Raw genomic sequence first — 21,608 nt, forward strand, 5'->3', positions numbered from 1 at the left:
TGTTGCATTTACTCCTAAAGCAATGTAATCTCCCCCGTGATCATAACACACGGCAGTGTAATGGAACAAGTAATTACGTTGAACAGACTCCAGTGTTGTCACAACTTAAATGATCCTTTAGTCCTTCGACTCTGCAGTCATGTTGCACTTTACGAAAACTATTTCTGATTTCAAAATTTCAAACCTCTCCCTTCACATAGCAAAGTATCATTTATATCCAACCAATCAGGCAGCAGTTTTTAAATTTAAATATTTTTAGATTTCATTTACCCTTGAGAAATACAGAGAAGTGAATTAGCAGAAAAATAAATACAGGACAAAAAACTGAACTAATACCCACATTCCACTGTGAATCCAGCTCTGAATAAATAAAGTCCTTTTGACTCGGGCTGATCGATGGCTCTCAAGGGTTACCGTACACTAAATACAAACTGAGGTAGCAGGTTTGAGAGGGCTGAAGTTCAGGGTTGAGTCCGGAGTTTAACGAGCATGACTGCTGCAGTACAGCGCGGCTCACAAAGTGATTTCTTTACAGTTCCAGGTCAACAACAACACAAGTGCAATTTAAGAGAAGAAAACACCTCAACAAGACTAAGATGTAAGCCTCACTCAGCTTTTATTTAAATTTGAACATGTTTGAATATTAAAAGGGTGGGATATATGACTTTAAATAATATAAGTAAAAGTTGCAGCAGAAAACAACTTATTTTGGATGCATGGGTACTTAAAAGTCAGTATTTGTTCTTAAACATTCTTCTCCTTTTAAACAGGGTGTTTGTCAAGGAGGATTGGTAAAACAGAAAATTATGAAGCCTTAGTTAAGGTGTATGCATTTCCAAACACTGCATAGCTGATATATCCAATAATTGAGATATGTCAGTTGAAGAGGTGGCTACACTGACGCTCCATAAACAGGCCATCTGTAAGGATGCTGGTAACCCCAACAGAAATCTTTATATTAAAAGCAAGAATTAATGAGTGCTGTCTGTTTAACACTAAATCTGAAAGCACTACATTAAACACAGCCAGCGCCCCATGAATGAGCCCAGTGGACATTTGTTCTTTTCACAGAGCAGAGAAAATCGCATTAAGGTTAGCTGGAACAGCTTGTGTTTACCTCGGCAACATGGTGCAGTGTGGGAAAAAAAAGCCCACCCTGCAGTTCACACTTATCTGATCACGCTTGTTTAAATACGACACCTCAACAACAGCTAGAAGGGCCAATAACAGCGAGAGCGACACCTCGCAGAGCTCTTATCTTTGATTAAAAAGCATATGCTGAAGAGGCTCTCACAATACACACTTCGGTTAGCTGCCTTTTCTAATAACACCTTTTCAGACAGAAGAAACTTTTCATGCTGAGAATAAGTCTGTCCCCTTCCTGCCCAGAGAATATTTTCCTTTAAACTTTACCCAAGAAATATCTTCACCTCTGCACTTTAGCTCTTTTACTTTCATTATTCTTCTGAGCTTGATGCCTGCCTCCAATACATGAAAAACTTTGTGTGAGGGAGCGTAAGCCTATTCAGCGTTTTTTGCAGCGGTGACATCTGGTCCCTCGGCTTACACACTTTCATTACAAAGCACTTGTACACTGCAGGCTTCTCCGGGTCCAAGAGTTGTCAGCGCTGACGATAGTTTGACCTAATTATGTACGAGGGCGCTTTAGTGTAGTGTGTGTGGATGTAACAGACAAAGATAGAGAGAGATAAGTTCAACACAAATAGTAAATTATAGGGAGAAAGCCAGGCATTATTGTTAGGGGTAAAATAAGTCTCTCCGTCTCTCTTTTGATTTCAATAATTCTTTTTTCTTTTCAATTTAACAAGCTTTATTGATGTGAAGGTTGAAACCAACGATGCCACACACAGCAGATGCACACACTGCAGGTAATTGAAATCTGTGATGGCCAGGCTGCGTAACACTGCCTAATCAAATTATAAGCACCTTGAGGCGTCACAGTGAGCAAGAACCAGCTTTAACTTGATCAACTTTGATGAACATAACTGCAGAGGTACATCACACTGCCAGTACACACAAGTACATTAAACAAGCACTATTGTCATAATCTTTTCCCCCATGACAGAGGACTAAAAACCGATACTGCTGTGTGTTGTATTAAGGTATAACTACATTGCTCAACTAGTATCACTGCAAAGAAGTTATTTGTGGTTATAATGGAGAGTTGTGCAGAGAGTACTTACAGAGACTCCGTGGCCACCACCCTCTGTGCTAGCCCATAAAGAGTCCCACTGTTAGTGAGGACCACCAGTTGGCTGAGATGGGGGCTGGGCACCTTCTCCTTCCTGTCCTCCACTGGCCCGTGGACTCCTGAATTCTCCCCCAAGGCCTCCTGGAAGACACACAGTGCATATTCAAAAATATCCATTCATTCCATTCTTGCCTTTTCATTTTTTAGAGGCAGAGATATTTTATTACTCATGAATGAGGTGCGAAGTGGTTCATCACTGATACCTAATTACGTGGGGTGCTTGGACCCTGTTATACTTGCCTACAAGTCTAGTTATCATTATTATTAGAAGCGGCACAGAGACGTGCAATAACCTGGGAACAGCATCGTATAAAATACTGAGAAATAATTATTTTATAACTCTGCTATGGTTTCTGAGGAGGTGCTGCTGTGGAGCAGCTTTGTCCTACTGTTAACAGTTAACCTGACATAACAAATGGTTCACATGCAAAATGAAGACAAAATGTAGATGTATGCTGGTGGGTACGCATAATCTGAAATTCAATCAACCTTGTGGAACTCAGTTACGTCCAAAGCACACACACTCTCTCAAAATTCTGCTGACCAGAGACTCCTCAACAGCAAGCATTTGTCTTCTTTTTGATATATTCCACTATACCTCTCCATCCAGAAAACCTTTCATTCCTTCATTTGAAAAACAATTGAAATTGAAAAAGAAAGATTTCAACCATAACCCCCTTGAATCAATCACAATAAACTATATCTGCATACAAAGCCAATGAGATTCGATACAAGAGGGCAGATCATATTATTCTCTATAAGGTCTAGGTGGCCTATGCCTATGGTCTATGATGTATCACACTGGCATGTAGAGCTTTGCACTCTGCGGCTGCAAAGCTCCCTGAAACGGCCTCTGGCAGATCAATAGCAATCACACAGGTAGGTAATGAACGAATGGCAGCTATTAATGCTGTACCATATCATCCACTTACATACTGCACTCCTGTGCAGTCTGGGTCTAATACTGTGTACGAGCATCATTATCCCACAGTTTTTAATACTGAGACTGCACCAAGGACAGGCGAGCTATGTTAGAATAAGGGAGTGTGTAAATCAAAGCATAATGTGCAAACAAATGGTTACATCACTTCTAATTAATATGAAAAACCGACAGGAGCAATTCACAAAACATCAAAACTTGTGTGATAACAGGCCGACATGTCACTACTTTATCATCACTGAAAACTAGAAAGAAAGCAGACAGTAGGCAGACTGGCTGAGCTGGAGACGGGGCAGAGATGTAAAACAGGCAGTGAGGTGCACAGTTTTAAGATGACATCTTATGTTTGTCTAACAGCAATCTATTCACTAAAACAAGATAAACAGCGCAGCATACGGAACAAAAAATGCACAGTATGCAGCTCTGCTGGCAATTTATGGTTCAGACCTGCTAGAGTGATACTGATACTCCTCCTATGTGAAAACTGCAACCTTTCCAGAACCTCAGACTTATCTCTCTGCATTCAATCAAACCTTCAGAAACCATTATCAGTCTGAAATAAAAATTTTATCACATTCAGAAGATTAATGCTTGAATTATATAACTTTTACAGCAGAGGGATTTTAATGGCTTCCCCATGGAGGGTGCAATGTATCTCCTCCAAGAGCAACTCTCTGTTAATGTAACGAATATATAAACTCTGTTATCATTTAAAAGTCAGAAACATGAATAAAATAAGACATTAAATGGTCGGAAACACTCCTCGGCACAGGTAAAATCAAATATTATAAGGCTAAAATAAGTTAATTATGTTACTCTTGAGGATATTTCTTTAGTTTTTAAACCCAAAATTACAAATATTAAAATCTAATTTGTAAGTTGTCCCTACGTCTGAATCACTAGCAGTAAACTTCCCTTTTGTGTGCAACAAGAATTGAAAGCACGGGACAAAAAGTATACACCAATCTTTTGTCCTCTGCAGACTTTCTCTCCTCTGGAAGGAGGCTTTTATTCACAGCAGAACCTCTCGTCTGCACCAGAGCACTCACACCTTGGCCTTTATTCAGCTGAACCTGCTGACAGTGCACTTATTCCAAGCTCAGGCCAAAGGGAGAACGACTGACGCTCCCAATTAAGGACGCACTTTATTGTTTTTTTTTACTTATTTATTTAATCACTGAAGAGTACAGATGTTATATTTAGTGCTTTTTAGGATTAACATATGCTGCTTATATCTTTCCTCACTGATAATGGCAATAATGTTCTGACTTCATTAAGATTGTTATGTTGCCAAAATAAATAAAAAATATTTGGATTACATTTGAAGCTAAAACAATGTCAGCTAGTTTACTGATCACTGTGAAGGGTTAAGACAGTTCTCGACATTTCAAACACTTCACATCACATTAACATGACAAACATGCAGTGGTTATGGACTTAACCCACAGAGGCCATTAGTACCCCGACAACACATGATTTAAGATTTGGAACATGATAAAACCAGTTGTGAGCAGCAGCTGGCGGCCATTTGTATTGGTGACATGCCAGACCAACACGCAAGTACACAATATACTGTAAAGAAAAAAAACTGCAGATAATTGAAAAAACGTTGCTGTTGTTCTTGTTTTTGTAGTTCTAAAATAGTTTGGTAACGGAAGAGTGGTGCTACACTGTGGTCAAAACATGCACCTGCAGCTCTTTTCTCTTTGTGGTGGTTTGCAACCTTTTGAATTCAAAATGTGTGTCTTTGACTGGTCTCTTCTTTTAGATCTGCTTCTGTCGGGGACAAAGTGCTTGCAGGGGGCACAAAAGATGCACCCAGTGTGAGAAACACCTCTTTCTATGTACATGTTTGCTTTAAGTATTTTTTATTCGTACAGAGGTTACAAGTTAGGTAAAACCGACCTACAGATTTGAGAAATAGTTGTTATGACATAACATAACATGACATGACATGACAGTGGCCACCACTGCTGCTGAGCTGTCATTCGCATTTCTTGTCGTCAATCTCAGTGTATATTCTCCTTTGAATGAATCAGATCAATTCAACATTGGTTGCATGAGTCTGACATTACAGCGATGTCTGGTTGGGTCTATTTCTAATCACTCCACATGAGGCTTGACCTTTCATTGACTGTACTCCTGCAACATAAACACTTTATGCAAAAAAAGGAAAGGAAGACTTCTGAGAGGCTGTCGGGAGAAAAGTTGTGTTTCTTTTCCAAGTACATATAACTCTGCAGGGATTCTTCAGGTAAAAGCAATGGCTAGACTGAAAACAAAAGGTGTAAAAAAAAAACAAAAAAACAACAAATACAAATCATAAACGTCATGGATGTTGTGTTGTTTTTTTATCTACTTTTCCGAGGCGAGAAAGTGAGTGAAAACAATGTCAGATGTGCTTTGGCAGCTTGTAGCAACCTTCTTTTCACCCGTTTGGGGTGACATGCACACTGAATATGATACAGCGTCAGCCCCGGGTGCCTACTTCATGTTTATTAGTTTATTAGATGCTTGATCTACTATCATTATATGCTCAAAATGGCAAACATGATTTGATAGAATAGCATTAACATAATTCTCTGATGTTGTTGCCCTTTGGTGCCCCTGAATATTTAAGTGATTTTTGGGGGGGATAAACATGTAAATCATGTCTGATACTTAGGAAGACATCTTGCATGTTAATATAATGGATACAAATACTTGCATACAATTTGAATGCATCTGCCTGTTTTAATCTGCAAATAAATGTAAAAGAGGCTGAGACGAGGAAGCTTATTTCTGAGACTGAACTTCTTTGCTCCATTGTCTTCTTAATCCTGTGGCGAGTATGACTCAAGCACTGTAATCTTTGAGCTTGTTGGCAATCATGTGCCAAAATGCAGCTGTTGGAAACCTCAGATTTATCAGAACTAAATCAGGTAATTTTATGACTCCTCTTCTTTTAAAAATAGCTTCACATACAAAGATATCAACTCTTCAGTCATCATTATGGACCTGCTGTGCTCAACTGTAGTGATACTTGTTGATTGTTAAATATCCTCCTAGATACGACTGCACAAACAATTATGATGTGACTTTTATGATGACACTCCATCAAAATGACAAACGACTTCAGCGAGATAAAAGTAAACCAACTCCATACGCCTGCTGCTTTGCCAAGAACGTGTAAAAGAATGCCATATTGGACAAATAAAGCTTCAGCGATACATTTTTCAAAGTCATACAAGGGCCTGAAAAACTGGGGATGAAGCAGACCTTTCCATATAGCATGACTTATAGTGAAGAGGTCATCCTTCATTTGATTTACATCCTGCAGCTGCTGAAGATATTTAGGAGTTTAAACCTCAACAGCCGTCTGTCTGTCCCACTGAGATAAATAGGGAAATTGCTTTTCTATAGTGGAGTGCAGCATATTTGTTATATAGACTGATGATTCTTGGTCCGCTGTGATTTTCAACATGTGCTACAAGATGACAAGTGTCAGAATGACTACTTAACAATTGATGGCATACATCATTTGAAAATGTCTCCATGTATGTAAATACAGTATCCATCAGTAGTGGAATGTGCACAAATATTTTAGTAAATCACAGAAAACATAATTCACAGGAAATACTGGAGCTAAACTATTGGTTTATCAATCGATTAGTGGTGGACAGAAAAATAATAGGCAACTATTTTGATAATCCATTTGTTTCTTCACATTTTTCACCTGAAAACTTTTTTATATCATAGTAAACTGAATATGTGGTCGAACATACAAACCATCTGAAGACATCAGCTTGGGCTCTGGGAGGTGGTGAGGAGCATTTTCTCACATTTCTTTTGACATTTCACAACGATTAATCAAAATAAATAAATAAATAATGGAATGGATAAATAATGGAAATATATAAAATATATTTCAGATAATAGAATATATATACAAGTAATTGCCTTAAATAGCACTCATTTAATCTTTTATACACTTCCTGTAATCATGCTACAGTAAATACTCATTAGTTTAAGATTGAGAAGTTGACATTTCATTAGCATATGACATTAAATCCCTTACAGAGTCGATTCATTGTTAATAGCTTCCTGTTAACAATGAGAGAAAAAGAAATCAAAGTTTTGACAAATGAAAAATTAACATGAATCCGCTATTAGAGGTTGCGAGACGCTGCACTGCATTTATCATTACAACCATATGAATGATTTAGTCTGTGAAACACATACGTCATGTCCATCCAAGCATGGTGAAACAGCTCTACAATGAAATGCTCTCAAATTGCATTTGTTGCATTTCCCAGAGCAGTTTCAAACTCAGAGCCAAAGGCTGAGCACACACTCTTCACTCAGCAGATATCCACAAATCACACAACCTTTCAGAGGAAATTTTTACAAATAGCCAAAGGCGGCCTCCTTTCTATACAAATGACATCAATTTGGCAGGTTATGGGAAGGAAAAAATGCTTGTTTTCCTTTCTTGGAAATTTCAAGACATTCACCTCAGCGTACAAATGTACATGATCATCAACGAGTTTAACACAGACAGAGAACCTGAGGAACTGAACAAGGAATTAAGATAGAAGAGAAATCATCATGCATAAGCAGTGTAGTGAGCCATGGCAAACAATAGGAGAAAGTCAGAATATTCCCATAATAGATCTAGCTGGACAATTTTGTCTCTGTGACTACTGTAAGGATGAATCCAGCTATCCCCCAAGGACAGGCCTTTATTTTGAAATATGATCAGTTTAGGTTACGATACAATGCTACAGCTGATGAGGCGTTCTTCATTCTGTGATATTAGTAGCACAATTTAAGTCTATCTAGTTATAGAAAGAACTGATAATAAGAACTTATGAAGTTATACAAAATAAATGTTACATTCTGTAATGACTTAAAAAGTTGATGAAATGCAGTTACGATCTCTTTGTATGTTGATTCCATTTCATGAAAAACATATTTTGGTTTGGGAGGATTTTGAAAGGTTGGTTACTCTAAAGACTAACAGCCACATTAGCAAGTGAGACCAAAAGTAAATTCCAAGCCCTGCAGGTAATAAACAAGGTTGGCATCCTCCACGCAGGATGCACTGCAGGGTACAATTTGTTCAACATTGGTAGAGGAACAGGAAGCAGTCCACTGATAAAAGATCCTGAATCACAAAATCAAGCCAGGAGGCCCACAGAAACCTGCTACATGTAAGTGGTTCTTGGAATTATGTCCACTGGTGACCTCAACTACAAAACGCGGAGCATATTCTTTTAAATATGTGGTTGCAATTCTGTCCACATTCTCCTCTAATTGCTTTATAAGAGACTTATTCAATATGCTTTCTTTAACTACTGTATGGGAGCAGACTGAGGTTTAATTAGTGAATGTGAAGCATTTTCATCAACAGTTTGGGAGTAATCTACGCAATCAGGACAGAGGTAATAGAAGGTCTTCGCTGATAACAAAATAATTAAGATTTCCCTTCCACCTACACCTGAAACAGTGCCCTCATTTTAATTGCTTGTATTAGATTAAAGTCATGACTGAAAATATTAATGCTTAATGTGTATTGATATAATACACTATGATTACATTTATTTCAGAATTTTAAGATTTACTATAAAGTTTTAGAATTTTAGCCAATGCAGCCACCCAGACTGGCTTCACATATAAATAGCATTACATTACAAACATTACAACTTCTCTTTGCAACATGCCAACAACGTTTCACGTACTAAATGTACTAATGAATATGTAGGTTTTTGGGGGGAATATCTCTTGTCAAAGACACACTTAATGTTTAATTAGCAGTTAAAGAGTTAGTGGATAAAGCCAGCTAATCCTAAAACAGAAAACGAGACATACCAGTAATGGACAGGAAAAAAACAAGTGTTAAAATGTCTAATCTATTACTTTCATAATCAGCGTTTTATAATCCTGATGATTAAAATCAGACGAGATTGCCTGAGCATGAGTCAAGTGACTGTGAGCAACCAGGTCTCTTTGATGAACATTTACTAGTCTCCTTGTCCTTATTTTCTATTTCTTATTTTTATATTTTGTACATACCTTTAGTTCTAAATTATGCTATTTTTCTACTCTGGAATGGGAGCACCGGTACTGTACAATTTCCCCCCGGGGATCAATAAAGTATTTCTGATTCTGATTCTGAAAAACAAAATATACATGCAACGTTTAGTTAGCAGAGTTTGAAACAGCAGCATTATATACTAGCCTGCGTGCTATGCTAGCCATTAGCCCTTTGCTAGCGTGGTCAAGCGAGCCCACGAGCCTTGCGTGCGTTGGACTAGCTAAGGACTTCCTAAAATTACAAGCAAGTCTATATAAAAGCATTTTTCTCCATCTCCCCTATCCATATCAACAGCCAATGCCCTCCATTTCATTACACTTTGAATACTTCACATGAAAAATAATCAAAGTTCACAGAGGTTTGAGTCTACTTCTGCCCATTGTATTAGAGAAAAGGAAATATCTGTGTGGGTGTCTGAATGCTCAGAGTAATCTGAATTGAAGTAACAAAACGGAGGCCAAAAAGCAGGACTGGAGGGAGAGAACAATTCTTTTCTTTGTGTGCTCATCGCGTTTTAATTATCTGTCTGGCGCTGGTGCTCAGATAGAAGTGGCCCCTGAGTTAATGAACCATTTTAAGACCTTTTTGCTAAACGATGAGTAAAAACAAGACTAAAACTTCACTGTGACAGGCAGATAGTTTCAGTTTCTTTTGTTAGTTTATGTTAATAGAGACCGCTGTGCCCCTGGATAACACCTAACAAAGTAATTCAAACTTTCGACTTACAAGATGTTTATACATGCTATATACATGTATAATATACAGGGTCTCTTTCTATACTGTACATATGACATATGAACACACTAACAATCCTACCCTGAATCTAAATCTTCTTCTAAATCGCTGGCAACATTATGCTGGGAGAAGACATTAAAGACTCTTACTGTTGTCAATGAACTCTCTTTATGTAAGTGACAGCAGAAATGAAACCATCAAGAAACAAATGCAACAATTACAATTTACACCATGTTTCAAATGTTGAAAAAGAAGAAATATGCTAATCTAAGGCAACTATATATTACAAGAAAAGGGACAAATGAGTTGAAAATATAGGAATCACATCAACAGATCCAATACTTCTTACTTTATCACACTTTTGGCTTATTCTCATATATAATTTGAGCATAATATACTTGATACACACTCGATACATCTGACAAAACTTTGGCCTACGATGTTATAAATACTGGCAAGAAGCCATCCCTGCAAACCCAATGCCTCTTAATACTTACACATACTAAACATATTTGAGTGCTTCTGGTCTTCTGTGTTGTCTTTGTTTAATTTCTTACCAAAAACATTTTTTCTGCATCCACAGTTAAGGTCAAACTAGGTCTCTTGCAGTCTTTGTGCCCTCTCTCAGTCCTGCTGTAGAGTCCGTGTCCTTACCGTCAAGCACTGATAAGACTTTATCAATGATCAATAATTAATGGTAAAGTGAATGGTACAAAACAGAAGAGTGAGTCAGAATGTGGAAGTATAGGCATAGTTCAGCAAGAGGTTAGGTATAAAAATGTATTTCTGGTGTTTATAGAAAATGAAGAAACATATGCCAAAAGATAAAAACAGCTGAGAAAAAAAACGAATGGGAATATCAGCGCTTCAAGAGACATTTCACTGCATTCATTTGAAGCCAAACCATAATTTGATTAGGAATTTTGGAGAGCAGCATCACCCTAAAGCCTTCGGGAAGAATTTATTTACTTGATTCTGTCAGCTTTACTGACATCCAGTAGTTGAGAAAGAACAGCCTGCACAACAGTACAAACATCAACTTCAATGTCCTTGAGGACCTTTTGTATTCTGTGGACAGGCGAAACGGAAAACAACTTCTGTTTCTGTCTGCGAGGTATTACTGCTGAAATGGTTTCCCCATGTGGATCAAAAGTATTGTTAAGTATGAAGACATCAAGCATCAAAGCCAGGGAGCTTATCTACCCTTGTGTAATGATTAGAAATTAAGCCCTGGAATTCCAAATGAAAAGAAAACTTCCAAACTAAAAATGAACGTCCAGGGAGAGATTTGAAAACATATAAGAGCAAAGCTTTGAATAAGAAACGCAGGGATACAGCAGTAGCTTGATGACTATCAATCCCTGCTGTTTTCCCTCAAATAGATCAAAAGACAAGATGCAGAGATATTTACCCAGCTGAAAATGATTCTTAATGAGGATAGACGGTTAAAACAGATGTATGTTGTGTGTGTGTGTGTGTGTGTGTGTGTGTGTGTGTGTGTGTGTGTGTGTGTGTGTGTGTGTATATGTGCAAAATGCAATGTGCATGCAATGTGTTAGGACTCAAGTATAATGAGATTCTGCTATGCTTTATGGTTTTCACATAGGACATGTAATCTCCTTCCCATAATGCCATAGGAGGAAAGTGGAACTAAAGTCCACAGGGAAAAACAAAAAAGCACAATAAACCAACTGAATAACTATGATCAGTTGGTTTATTATGCTCAGTTCCAGCATTTCCCTTACAATTCTACTGCAAGTGTGCACTGGGGAAACAAACTATAGCTATTGGCTCCCTCATTACAATTAAGTAGCCGTGGTCTGCACTGCGGGCCATGGCTTTCATTGGCTGGAACAAATTCTCTGTTTTTCTAAAGTGCTGAGTCGGGCCCACCTCTACTGGAGCATCTATTTTATCGCTGGGTTTTCCCTGCACGTCCACTGGGTGATTTGTTGTGTGAGCAGCTCAATTTTGAGCAACAGCCTGAGGTAGTTTTGAGGTGGGCATGGGAGGCCCTATCTGTCAGCAGCAGCAGACACCTGAGGAGAGACGGGAGCTCCCTCGCAGTAACAAATCTGCTGGATCCATCATTTGAACTGTGTGTGAATAATGAAAATGAAATGATATACACCTGGGGGATGGACAAGAAATAGTCCTCAATATAAATGGAAGGTATGAGAAAAAAATATGCAAATACAATTAAATACTTAAAGACCCTGAAAACTTACTTTCTCAATCAGCCACTTACTTTGAGCCACTTAATCTACCAATGGTTTGTGTTTTGTCAGTGCTGCTTCTCACTAGGTCAATCTAATGTTAGAAAGAAAGGCTTTGGAAGTTTCATGGGCTTGAAAATTAATTCACACAACACATCTCTTGATCCAGGGATTTCTTAAACTTAGCCACATTCAAGCATCAGTATTCATCTAGCGCTGAAACAATTAGCTGATTAATCCAACACGTTTGATCATTTATCATTTAAGACTTCACACAAAGAAAGGTTGTAGTTTTTCAAATTCTTGCTCGTTTTCTTAGCCTTCATTAATAGTAAATTGAGTGCTTTTGCGTTATGGAACCAAAAAACAGGACCAAGGTAAAAGTACCAAGGTAAGGGACTGTACAGTGATATGCCGTGCAAATCTGGCTTCTGCACCTTTTGTGGCCTTTCGAACTTTGCAACAACTTTCAAATACTATACCCCAGCAAAATAAAAAGTAAATATCCTTAATTTGAAAGGTTCAGTCAAATCTAAGAGCTTGATAGTTCTGTAGTCACCTTTGTCATGAAGGAAGCCTCCAGCTGGGGAGTTGAAAAGTGATCTCTGAGTTGAAGTGTCTCAATCTATCGTGATTGACTGCTTACGCCTCTCCAGTCCATTCCACAGAGATTCATGGCCAAGTCGAGTGGACTGGCTGCCAGGCAATTACTGTCAAGTGGATCCTATTGCACCTCTTTGTCACTCTAATACTAGAAATTTGGTTCTCATTAGATGAATGTCAAATGGAATTAAGGCCTTCATTTATTTTGTGCGACATTGCACGGCACCTCTAAGCCTATCTCTGGCAACTCCTTTTCCCAGAGCTGCTGGTCCACTCACCTGCTTTGGCGTGACAAAACAGCCGAGATACAAGAAGAAGAAAATAACTTGCTTTTAACACCCGAGTTAAAGAAGCTGAACATGAATGAAACTCAAGCGCAGGAGAAGAATGCAGAATACAAATGAAAGGATTTAAATTGAAGTGCATCATTCTGCTTATCATGATGTCTGTCACTCTGGGATTTGTGATGAGTCACCGGCAGAAGTTGACTAGAAGTTGGAGACAGGAAGTGGAGTTACTGTTACCATGGGGATCAACTGTCTCCTCTTTACAGCTGAGGAGCATGACCTACAGCTGGGCCTATCAATGAAGTGTGTCTGTGTGTCCCCAACAAAAATGTCAATAGTTGTGATATCATGACAACTGCAGTATAACAGTCACACCACGTAGCTTAATTATGATCTATAATCCCTGTCAAATGGCAACCCCCCTCTGGCTTGTTGCACCACTCACAGAGAGAGACAGCAGGCCACAAGAAAGGGACCAGTCTGGACAGTGATGAGCCCCCGAGAGAGACGCAGAACTAATGGCTAGGTTCAGTGTGCAGTGTGAGAAAAAAAATGTAGAGTGTGTGTGTGTGTGTGTGTGTGTGTGTGTGTGTGTGTGTGTGTGTGTGACATTAGCCAGTGCCTCTCATGAGAGGCAGCGTGCCAGTGTGTGTTAGCTGAGCCAAGCCAGTGTAGTGAACCACAACCACAACACATGCTTAGGGATTACCACTCTGCTAGTAGGAGACAGACAGGAAGAGAGCGTGAAATGTGTGTTGGACAGGAAGTGTTCAATGTAGTAGTAACATACAGTTGGACTACAAACCTGTATGAGTGTTCATTTGCCTGTTAAAGTTCACATTCTCTTGATAGATGTTTTATATATATATATATATGTGTGTGTGTTTGTGTTTTTGTGTACATTTTCTGCAAGCACCTTCACTGCCAGATTACTGCTGCCAGCACAGAAATTACCCGGCTTTTCATTCCCATTTCAGCTTGCCAGGCCTGAAAAAGCCAGAGTCCCACTCTACACTAAAGCTGAGTACCCAGAAGCCGACGTACACACACACACACACACACATACACACACAAACACACACAAACACACACAAACACACATCTAATCAACTCCTCATCGCACAATTGTGGGTTGACTTCAGCAATTGTAAGACTCAGAAACAGGGGAGGAAAAAAAGACAATAATGAGCATAATTTCCAGCCGTATGATCTTATCTTCATGCCTGGGCCGATAGTGAACAGTGAAATAAACACACATACAAACACAGCATTGTATATTCAGTCAGAAGCACCAATAAGCTGTGAGGAACGATACAAGTGGTTGTTTGTGCTGAGAGTTGAGAGGCATGTAATCACTGGCACACAGCTGCTGAAGAGAAGGAGGCGATAGGACAAACAGATAAAATCGAAGGAGGAAAAGTAAGGGAAGAAATGAGAGGAATGAAAGAGATGGAAAAACAAGTGGGAAAAATGGACTGACTGATTGAAAGAGTAAATACTGGTGGTTTGAGGATTGAGAGATGTGAAAAGGATGGTGAACCAGAGGGGGGTTTGCAAATGTTAGCCTGTGGCAGCTCTCCTCACTGAATGTTGCCTGCAGCAGTGGCTCTAAACAGCTGCCACAGCTGAACTTTCTGGCAGCTACAATATGGCCACAGATGTCCCCATCTGGCATTATTCTGATATGGCACTGTCATCTAACCTGCCCCAGGTGACATCACCAAAAGATTAGAATTTTTCAAGCAAGGATTGTAAGCAAATCATTATTTCATGCAACAGCAGATTCCTCTCAAGTAAAACAACTCAGTTCAGAGCTTCACGTTCAGGTAAAGATGACACATTTGAACTTGAAGCTGATGTTGATGACAGACATTAGACATTACGTAACAAGTGTTTTGTGGAAAGAGCTGAATTTTTGAACAAGGCAATTACGTCTCTGCCACTCCCGGAAGTTTCTCCCTAACCTAAAAACCTTCCAAATGCTCTCAATGAAATATGCAAAGTCAAAAGTGAGTGAACTCGAAATGAAAACTGCCAAACCCAGACAAGCGGCAGGGTTTCGGAAAGGTAATCAAGAATGGTGGAGGCAGAGAAATAGAACATAAACAAAGGGATGATCTTTTACTTTTTCCCCACGGAGCTCCCAATTTAAGCTGAAGCCACTCCGTACCTGAGCTGAGATGAGATGGAATCTGCCGTTCATATGGGACTCTGAGTCATTACCAGCACATTGCTTTTGGAATCAAACAGTTGCGGCGGCAAATCAGGGGAACAAAACCGCAAGGAATCAGAGGCTCAATTGAAATGCAGTGTGCAATTAACTTTATAATCTGTTTACAAATGAGGTCTACCCTGCTGCAATCTCTGGAGTGTGTGTATTTGTATGCAGGTGGGGGAGTGCGTTTGTGTGCACTGCGTGAATACATGCACAGTCTCTCTTTGGAGTAATGTAAATCGCTATATATGACAATATACAAATAGCAACAGGTATACACATTCAGTACGTATTAATACTTTTAATGGGAGAGTGTGTGTCTGGGAGATTCATGTGTGCAGATCATGATGTGAAACACAGAAGAGCAGAAAGAGAAAAAGGAAAAGAAAATAGTGAGTGCTGTGTTAGTTTGGAAAATAGAGCATTTTTCCAGCATTGAATGATTTATCGAGATGAGCTAAAATAGTTTTGCATATGAGAAAGGACAGACTAAAAGCATTAGCCAATACATCAGAAAGAGGATGGGTGTAGTTACAAAGCCCGAGTCTGTGTCCTCCCTCTGAGGTGAGCTTTAAACAGATCTTTGATGGCCACAAAATGATATGATTATGCTAAACTGAAACGCGTGTGCATGCACGTGTTAAAGGTTTAGCATCACTTTGTCTCTTCAGTGAACTCACTCGCACTCACAAAAACCCACACACGTCTCAGTGCATCACACTCCTCCGTTCTCTATCTCCGGCAGTCTGTCCATTTGTCCGTCTGTGTCCATTTGATCAGGTGAACAGTTCAGAGGATTAACATATTCTCCACACAAGGCAGCTGAGCTCGTCTGACATTTGAAAATGGCTCACAACTTAGCCAGAAAATTACTGGGGTGTGAATAGTTGCTATAGTGGCCCCCTGAGGGAAGAAAGCATGTCGCTGCATTACACAGCTTAATACGATTTAAAGTTTTGATTGTTGAATATTCTTTTTTTCTGACTTTTATCTGATATCTTCCCTTTGCCTTCCTGCTTTATTTTGCTTTAGTTTTCTCCATCTCCTCAGTCCAACCTTGAACTGCTAAGCTATAAACAACACAGCAAAGGAGTCAGCATTGCTATCACAGCGAAATGTCATGATGCTGCACTGTCAAATAAAAGCTTTGTTTTAAAAAGGTGCTGTATGCGCCTTACTGTGGAAAACTGCTGATTACATCTGCATGCAAAGGAGATGCTGGTTGGGAAGCAATTCCCTCCGTTCACCTTACTTATACACATAAAAGGTGAGACTGGTGTTGATGGTTGCCATGGCAGCTTCTCATTGGATCGTTATTGCCACTGACAGTCAGCTGATAACTTAACACAGTCCAGTGATCAAGTTATTGCCAGCTCTGTTCTTGAAGTTGCAAAAATGTCAAAAAGCCAAAAAGAAAAACACGAAATGGTAAGTTTAATAGTTTGTCCTGCAGCCTATTGTGTGGTATTACGCAAATGTACAGATGAAATTAGAAAAGGATATTCGAGACAGACAGAAAGCCCCACAGGTTCTCAGCAAATGAAAAATGAAATAACATTATTCTAGATCTCATCATGGGAAAAGAATACATTTTCTTTTTCATTTTCACAGCTGACGGAGTTCTGTGAGTCGCATTTTGTGGCATATGATACAAATCTAATTTAACTATGCATAAGCAATATTGGCCTCTTTATTTTACAATACACAGCTCTGGGCTTTAGATTTGTATGAAATAATAGCTGCGCTAAGGCTGTCTGGTTTCTAGAGCTTCAGAACTGGACACTTCTGTATAATAATGTACATAACAGACATTTGTAAATAACAGTTTTAAATCAATAAAAGTTGAGCCTTAATATCCACATTTGAATTCGAGACAGAATGACTAAAATATGAGTTCAGTGAGCCATTCACTCACACTTCTACTATAATTAGACTCAAGGGACACAACTCATTGTTTTTTCCTCACTAAAAACAAAGAAAGAAAAAAACAGAACATCAACAGAATTTCATATTCGCCTCCAGGGGAGCAAAACTTCCGTGGCATTGCAGATTGGGGCCAGATTAAAGTCCAAGTATGGCTTCTTTGAACACAGGCCACATAAGGCTTATATGGAGACAAATGAACGGCAGAAATGAGAGATGACACTTGTATCATCATGTAACAGAGGAGACGGACTGTAGACAGACACACAACCAGACAAAAGTGTAGAGAGTGTGGACTGCACCAGGCTAATTGTCACTATGTAGTACAGAAGGGAGGAGTGATTGAGAGCCCTAATGGAATAACACACACATCCACCCTAGTGTGGCCACTTAAACAGAGGGAGGTGTGGGTACGTGTGAGTGACCACTGGCCAGATAATGGCGACCCATAATGCATTTTGTGGCTACATGGGCTGCGGTCACTCTCAGCAATGAGACCACACATATGGTTGGGATGGATAGAGTGGATGGGCAAAAAATACAGGCATAAAGAGGCGAGAGGAGAGGGGGAAGCAGAGTGGAGAGAGCATGTTTGTGTCAGAAAATGAGCCAGACAATGAGGTAATAAGCAATGGTAAAAGAGAAAGAAAGAGAAAGTGAGAAGAGGAAGAGAGAAACAGTTATAGTCTTACCATGTCAATGAGGCTCTCTTGGATCCTGTTCAGTGTGGTTCTCAGTCTGCTGCTGATAAGGCCCAGACCCGATGACTCATACTGTAGAATATACACACACACACACACAGTTAGTGTCTGCACCATGCACAAACATCTTTCTCTAAAAGAACACACACTTCAGCAGCGTGTGAAAGCACGCACGCACGCACACACACACACACAAAGCAACATCTGCTCTCGTCTCACGTAGCCGGAGACGAGAGAAATCTTTACTTTCTGCTTCAAGTCGACTCCAAAAGAGGGAGGAGTGACTGGGAGGAACAGACATCCAAGTCAGACAATCACACTGGCTACAGGAGGTGACAGACGAGAGGTGAATGAGGAGGGGGGAGAGGGGGAAAGCACAGCAAACTCAACATCTAAATGCTTCTGAAATCACTTTCAGATGTGCCGGATGTCACTTGAGAAAGCAAACCACACCACACAAGTGTTGACTAATATTTTGGACTCACAAGGCGGGGACAACCTTGTGTATTAGTCATGATACTTGCTGAGATCTACTCTTACCAAGCAAGCAGGGCCCACCACCCTGGCGGTGCCTGCCTCTCTGCCACCGTGAGTTGGCAAAGACGGGCTTGGGACAGGCTATGGATGACGAACGGACAGCAGAAAGGAAAAACAAGAAGCAAAATCTCAAATTTAAACAAAATAACACTGTGGAGGAAGAATTACAGAACTGAAAAAAGTATAAACAAACAAACAAACAAAATCTGATTAGTAGAGGTAATGGGTGGAATTAAGTTTCTACACGTCTACACTATTCTTGCCTCACATTTAAATGGCCTTCAATGTAAGAGCCACAACAAAACACTGTTTTAACTAATCAGAAACTGCCAGGCAAGGTACGGAAATATCCAACTGTCGTTAAAACTCATTACCAGTATACATGGTAGCTTCCTCCTTTTACATTAACTGGCACTTGTTCTGAAACTGAAACATACTTCCAGTACAACAGTGTCCCTTTTACATCTCTCAGAGGTGATGCAAAGCTTGCTGATGTTTGAGAATTAGGTGTCACTGGTGTGTTTGTCCTTATTCTCTGTGTCTTAGGGACTCGAAAAGCAAAGAGCGAAGAGTTCAAAGCTTCTTGACAGTCTACTTCAAGCATGTTTTAAAGCTTTCAAGTTGGATTGACTATTTTTATTATAACATCCAAATTAGCTCTTGAAACCTGTGATAAAAATAGGGGCTCACTCATCTCACTGCATCTCATGCAGTGTGGGGCATTCAAAATCAGCATTCAAATTGACAACAGTTTAAAAAAAGAAGTGAAAACAATACAATAGCTGCTGTAATCTAACACAATACAGGTGACACAGGTGTACAGATGTGCACATGGTACAATGGTAAGACAGTATGGTTGACAAATTAACACATTAAAAGGGGAATCCCACTGGTGTTGCACACAGTTCAGTTTACTACACAGTTGTATAATGTCTTCTGTGTCTCTGGAGCGAGCTTTCCAAGGTTTGAAAAAATAACCATAAAGATGTCATCAGGATAACGAATGATGCTATTGAGTTGCATTATGGGAAATGTAGGATCAAGTGTTTTTGGAGCATTTTGAGTCCTCCAACTTTAGTGAAACACTAAATTGCTAGAGCACCCCTGACCCCTGACCCTCATCATCAAGGAGTTAAATAGCCTTGCATTAAAGGAAAAAACTGTGACTCCAAAAATAAGCTACCAGTGAAGAACCAGTATTTTATATTATAGTCTTAATTCACCTGAGCCAGGCTGAATTATCTGACAGAAGATAGAAAGCAATGGGGGGTTATTTTATTTTATTCTACATCACAGGTGACGTAAATGGTATAAACACTTTGACTTGCACATATGCTTGCAACATCCATGACGAACTGTCTGTGGGAGTCAGGAGTCGAGAATGAAAAATAACTATTTCTTGCATTATTGCTTGTTTTTTAGAGAAGCCATCTATTCAAGTGTCTCACACTCTCCTGATCTGCTCTCTCTCTCCCTGCAGCTCTTTCCTACATCATTGTTTTGAGAGCCAGCCTCTCTCCTCACTCCTTTCTGCCATCGTATTGCAAACAGAGTGACACAGTACATAGTTTTCCATCTTTATCTTCCCTCCATCTTTCAAGTCTTACTGTCTTTCTCACTATATCCTCCTTCTGTCTCTTAAAGACCGACACTTGAGTGAAATATCCAGGTTAAACCCACAGGGCACAGCTTTCCATAATTTTCAAACATTCATCACTTTCCCAAAAAACTGTTCTGCCTCTCAGTCCCAGCAGCAGAAAGCCCAGTTATTAATGGCGATGGAGAATCTGTGAGCACATAATGCATCTTTAGCATATCTGTGACAGAGTCAATAGTGCAGCTTGACTTGACAGGGCCAATATACACAGATAATGGGGTATTTACCCTTTTGAATATTAATGTCACCCACACTCATTACTCTTCAAATGCTGAATGCAAGCAGCTCCATCTTGATTCCAGTGGTGTAAAGAGAGCAGAGCCTAGGTCAAAATACCAGCATATATGCAAAGCAATTTCCATAAGCTTTTTAAAGATTCATAGGGACATTAACATTTTACTGTAGGTGCCTCTTTGAGTGAGACTATTCATGATATGTGTGGGTTCATGAAATTACTCTTAATGAGGACTAGAGGTGCAGTGTAAAAAAAGAGACAGTGAGAGTTTAAGAGGGATGAAGACAGACAGGTATGAGTGGCATGGGAGTAATGAGAGGAAAAAAGTATAAGCAATGAAAGATGAAAGGAGCAGAACATGTAAGATTAAAGGCAGAATGAGTGGGATTTTCCCAAAAAGCAATGTATAGACTCATACAAAAATAATCCCTCTCAATCATCACCCACTAGAAGTGTGTGGCGGTGTCTGCATCTGCAGAGACCCTGCACTCTGCCTGTATTTTCTTATTTTGCTGTGTTCGGGTTTCTGGGCGTCGACCTTTGGGCGGTGGGAGTGTACCCCCCAGCCAATACCAGCACGCAAGGTGTGCGGGCCGGATCGTAAGCAGGCATTAAAGAGGAAGCTACAAGTCGCGTGACATACGGTATATGTGTAAAGAAGGAAAAGAGAGTTTAAGACGAGGTAGACGGTGATACAGAGAAAGGCGACAGAGAGAATGTGATAGAAACACACTCACGTACTGTACATGGACCCAGAGTAGTCAGATAGAGACCATGAAAAAAGTGACTGCTTGACAAGTTGTCAATTCACAACCAGTGTGTCACCTTCCATCATCTCCCCATTATACGCACACAAACACAGCAATAATCTGTATCGGAGTGGCCCCCGCAGAGTGCTCATCCTCCTTATCTCTTCCACCTCGATGGGACAGAAGTCATTTTGCTGCCATCATTACTACTTCCCTGAGGGCGATACTGACACAAATGCTGTTTTCTTTCTTTGTGAGGCTCAGTATAAATGACATGATAGTTGTTAGATGGGGGGACTCGCAGACTGTAACCTATCGTTCAACTGAAATTTTTACTGAGACAGACAGCAATGAGAAAAGATGGAAGCAGTGGTTATTTCCCACCTCAGTGTATATCATCTAATGAACATAAAAAAGCCATCTTCAGAAATAATTTTCTTGAAGCACCATCCCACTGATGCA

General features: G+C 39.7%; 1 protein-coding gene across 2 annotated transcripts in view; it reads right to left on the minus strand.

Annotated features, from left to right (window-relative positions):
• Nucleotides 1-21,608, minus strand: part of vps50 (VPS50 EARP/GARPII complex subunit) — a 95,598-nt gene that overhangs the window by 8,973 nt on the left and 65,017 nt on the right. The window contains exons 22-24 of one of the 2 annotated variants that reach the window (XM_070921428.1): nt 18,509-18,586; nt 17,960-18,040; nt 2,205-2,353 (exon numbers count right to left, since the gene is read on the minus strand). In XM_070921428.1, coding sequence (XP_070777529.1) covers nt 2,205-2,353; nt 17,960-18,040; nt 18,509-18,586 — 308 coding nt within the window. The remainder of the gene's footprint in view (nt 1-2,204; nt 2,354-17,959; nt 18,041-18,508; nt 18,587-21,608) is intronic. The other variant, XM_070921429.1, reaches the window with a different exon arrangement.

The sequence above is a fragment of the Enoplosus armatus genome, chromosome 16, assembly GCF_043641665.1.
Source record: "Enoplosus armatus isolate fEnoArm2 chromosome 16, fEnoArm2.hap1, whole genome shotgun sequence".
In the NCBI taxonomy this organism is placed as follows: domain Eukaryota; kingdom Metazoa; phylum Chordata; class Actinopteri; order Centrarchiformes; family Enoplosidae; genus Enoplosus; species Enoplosus armatus.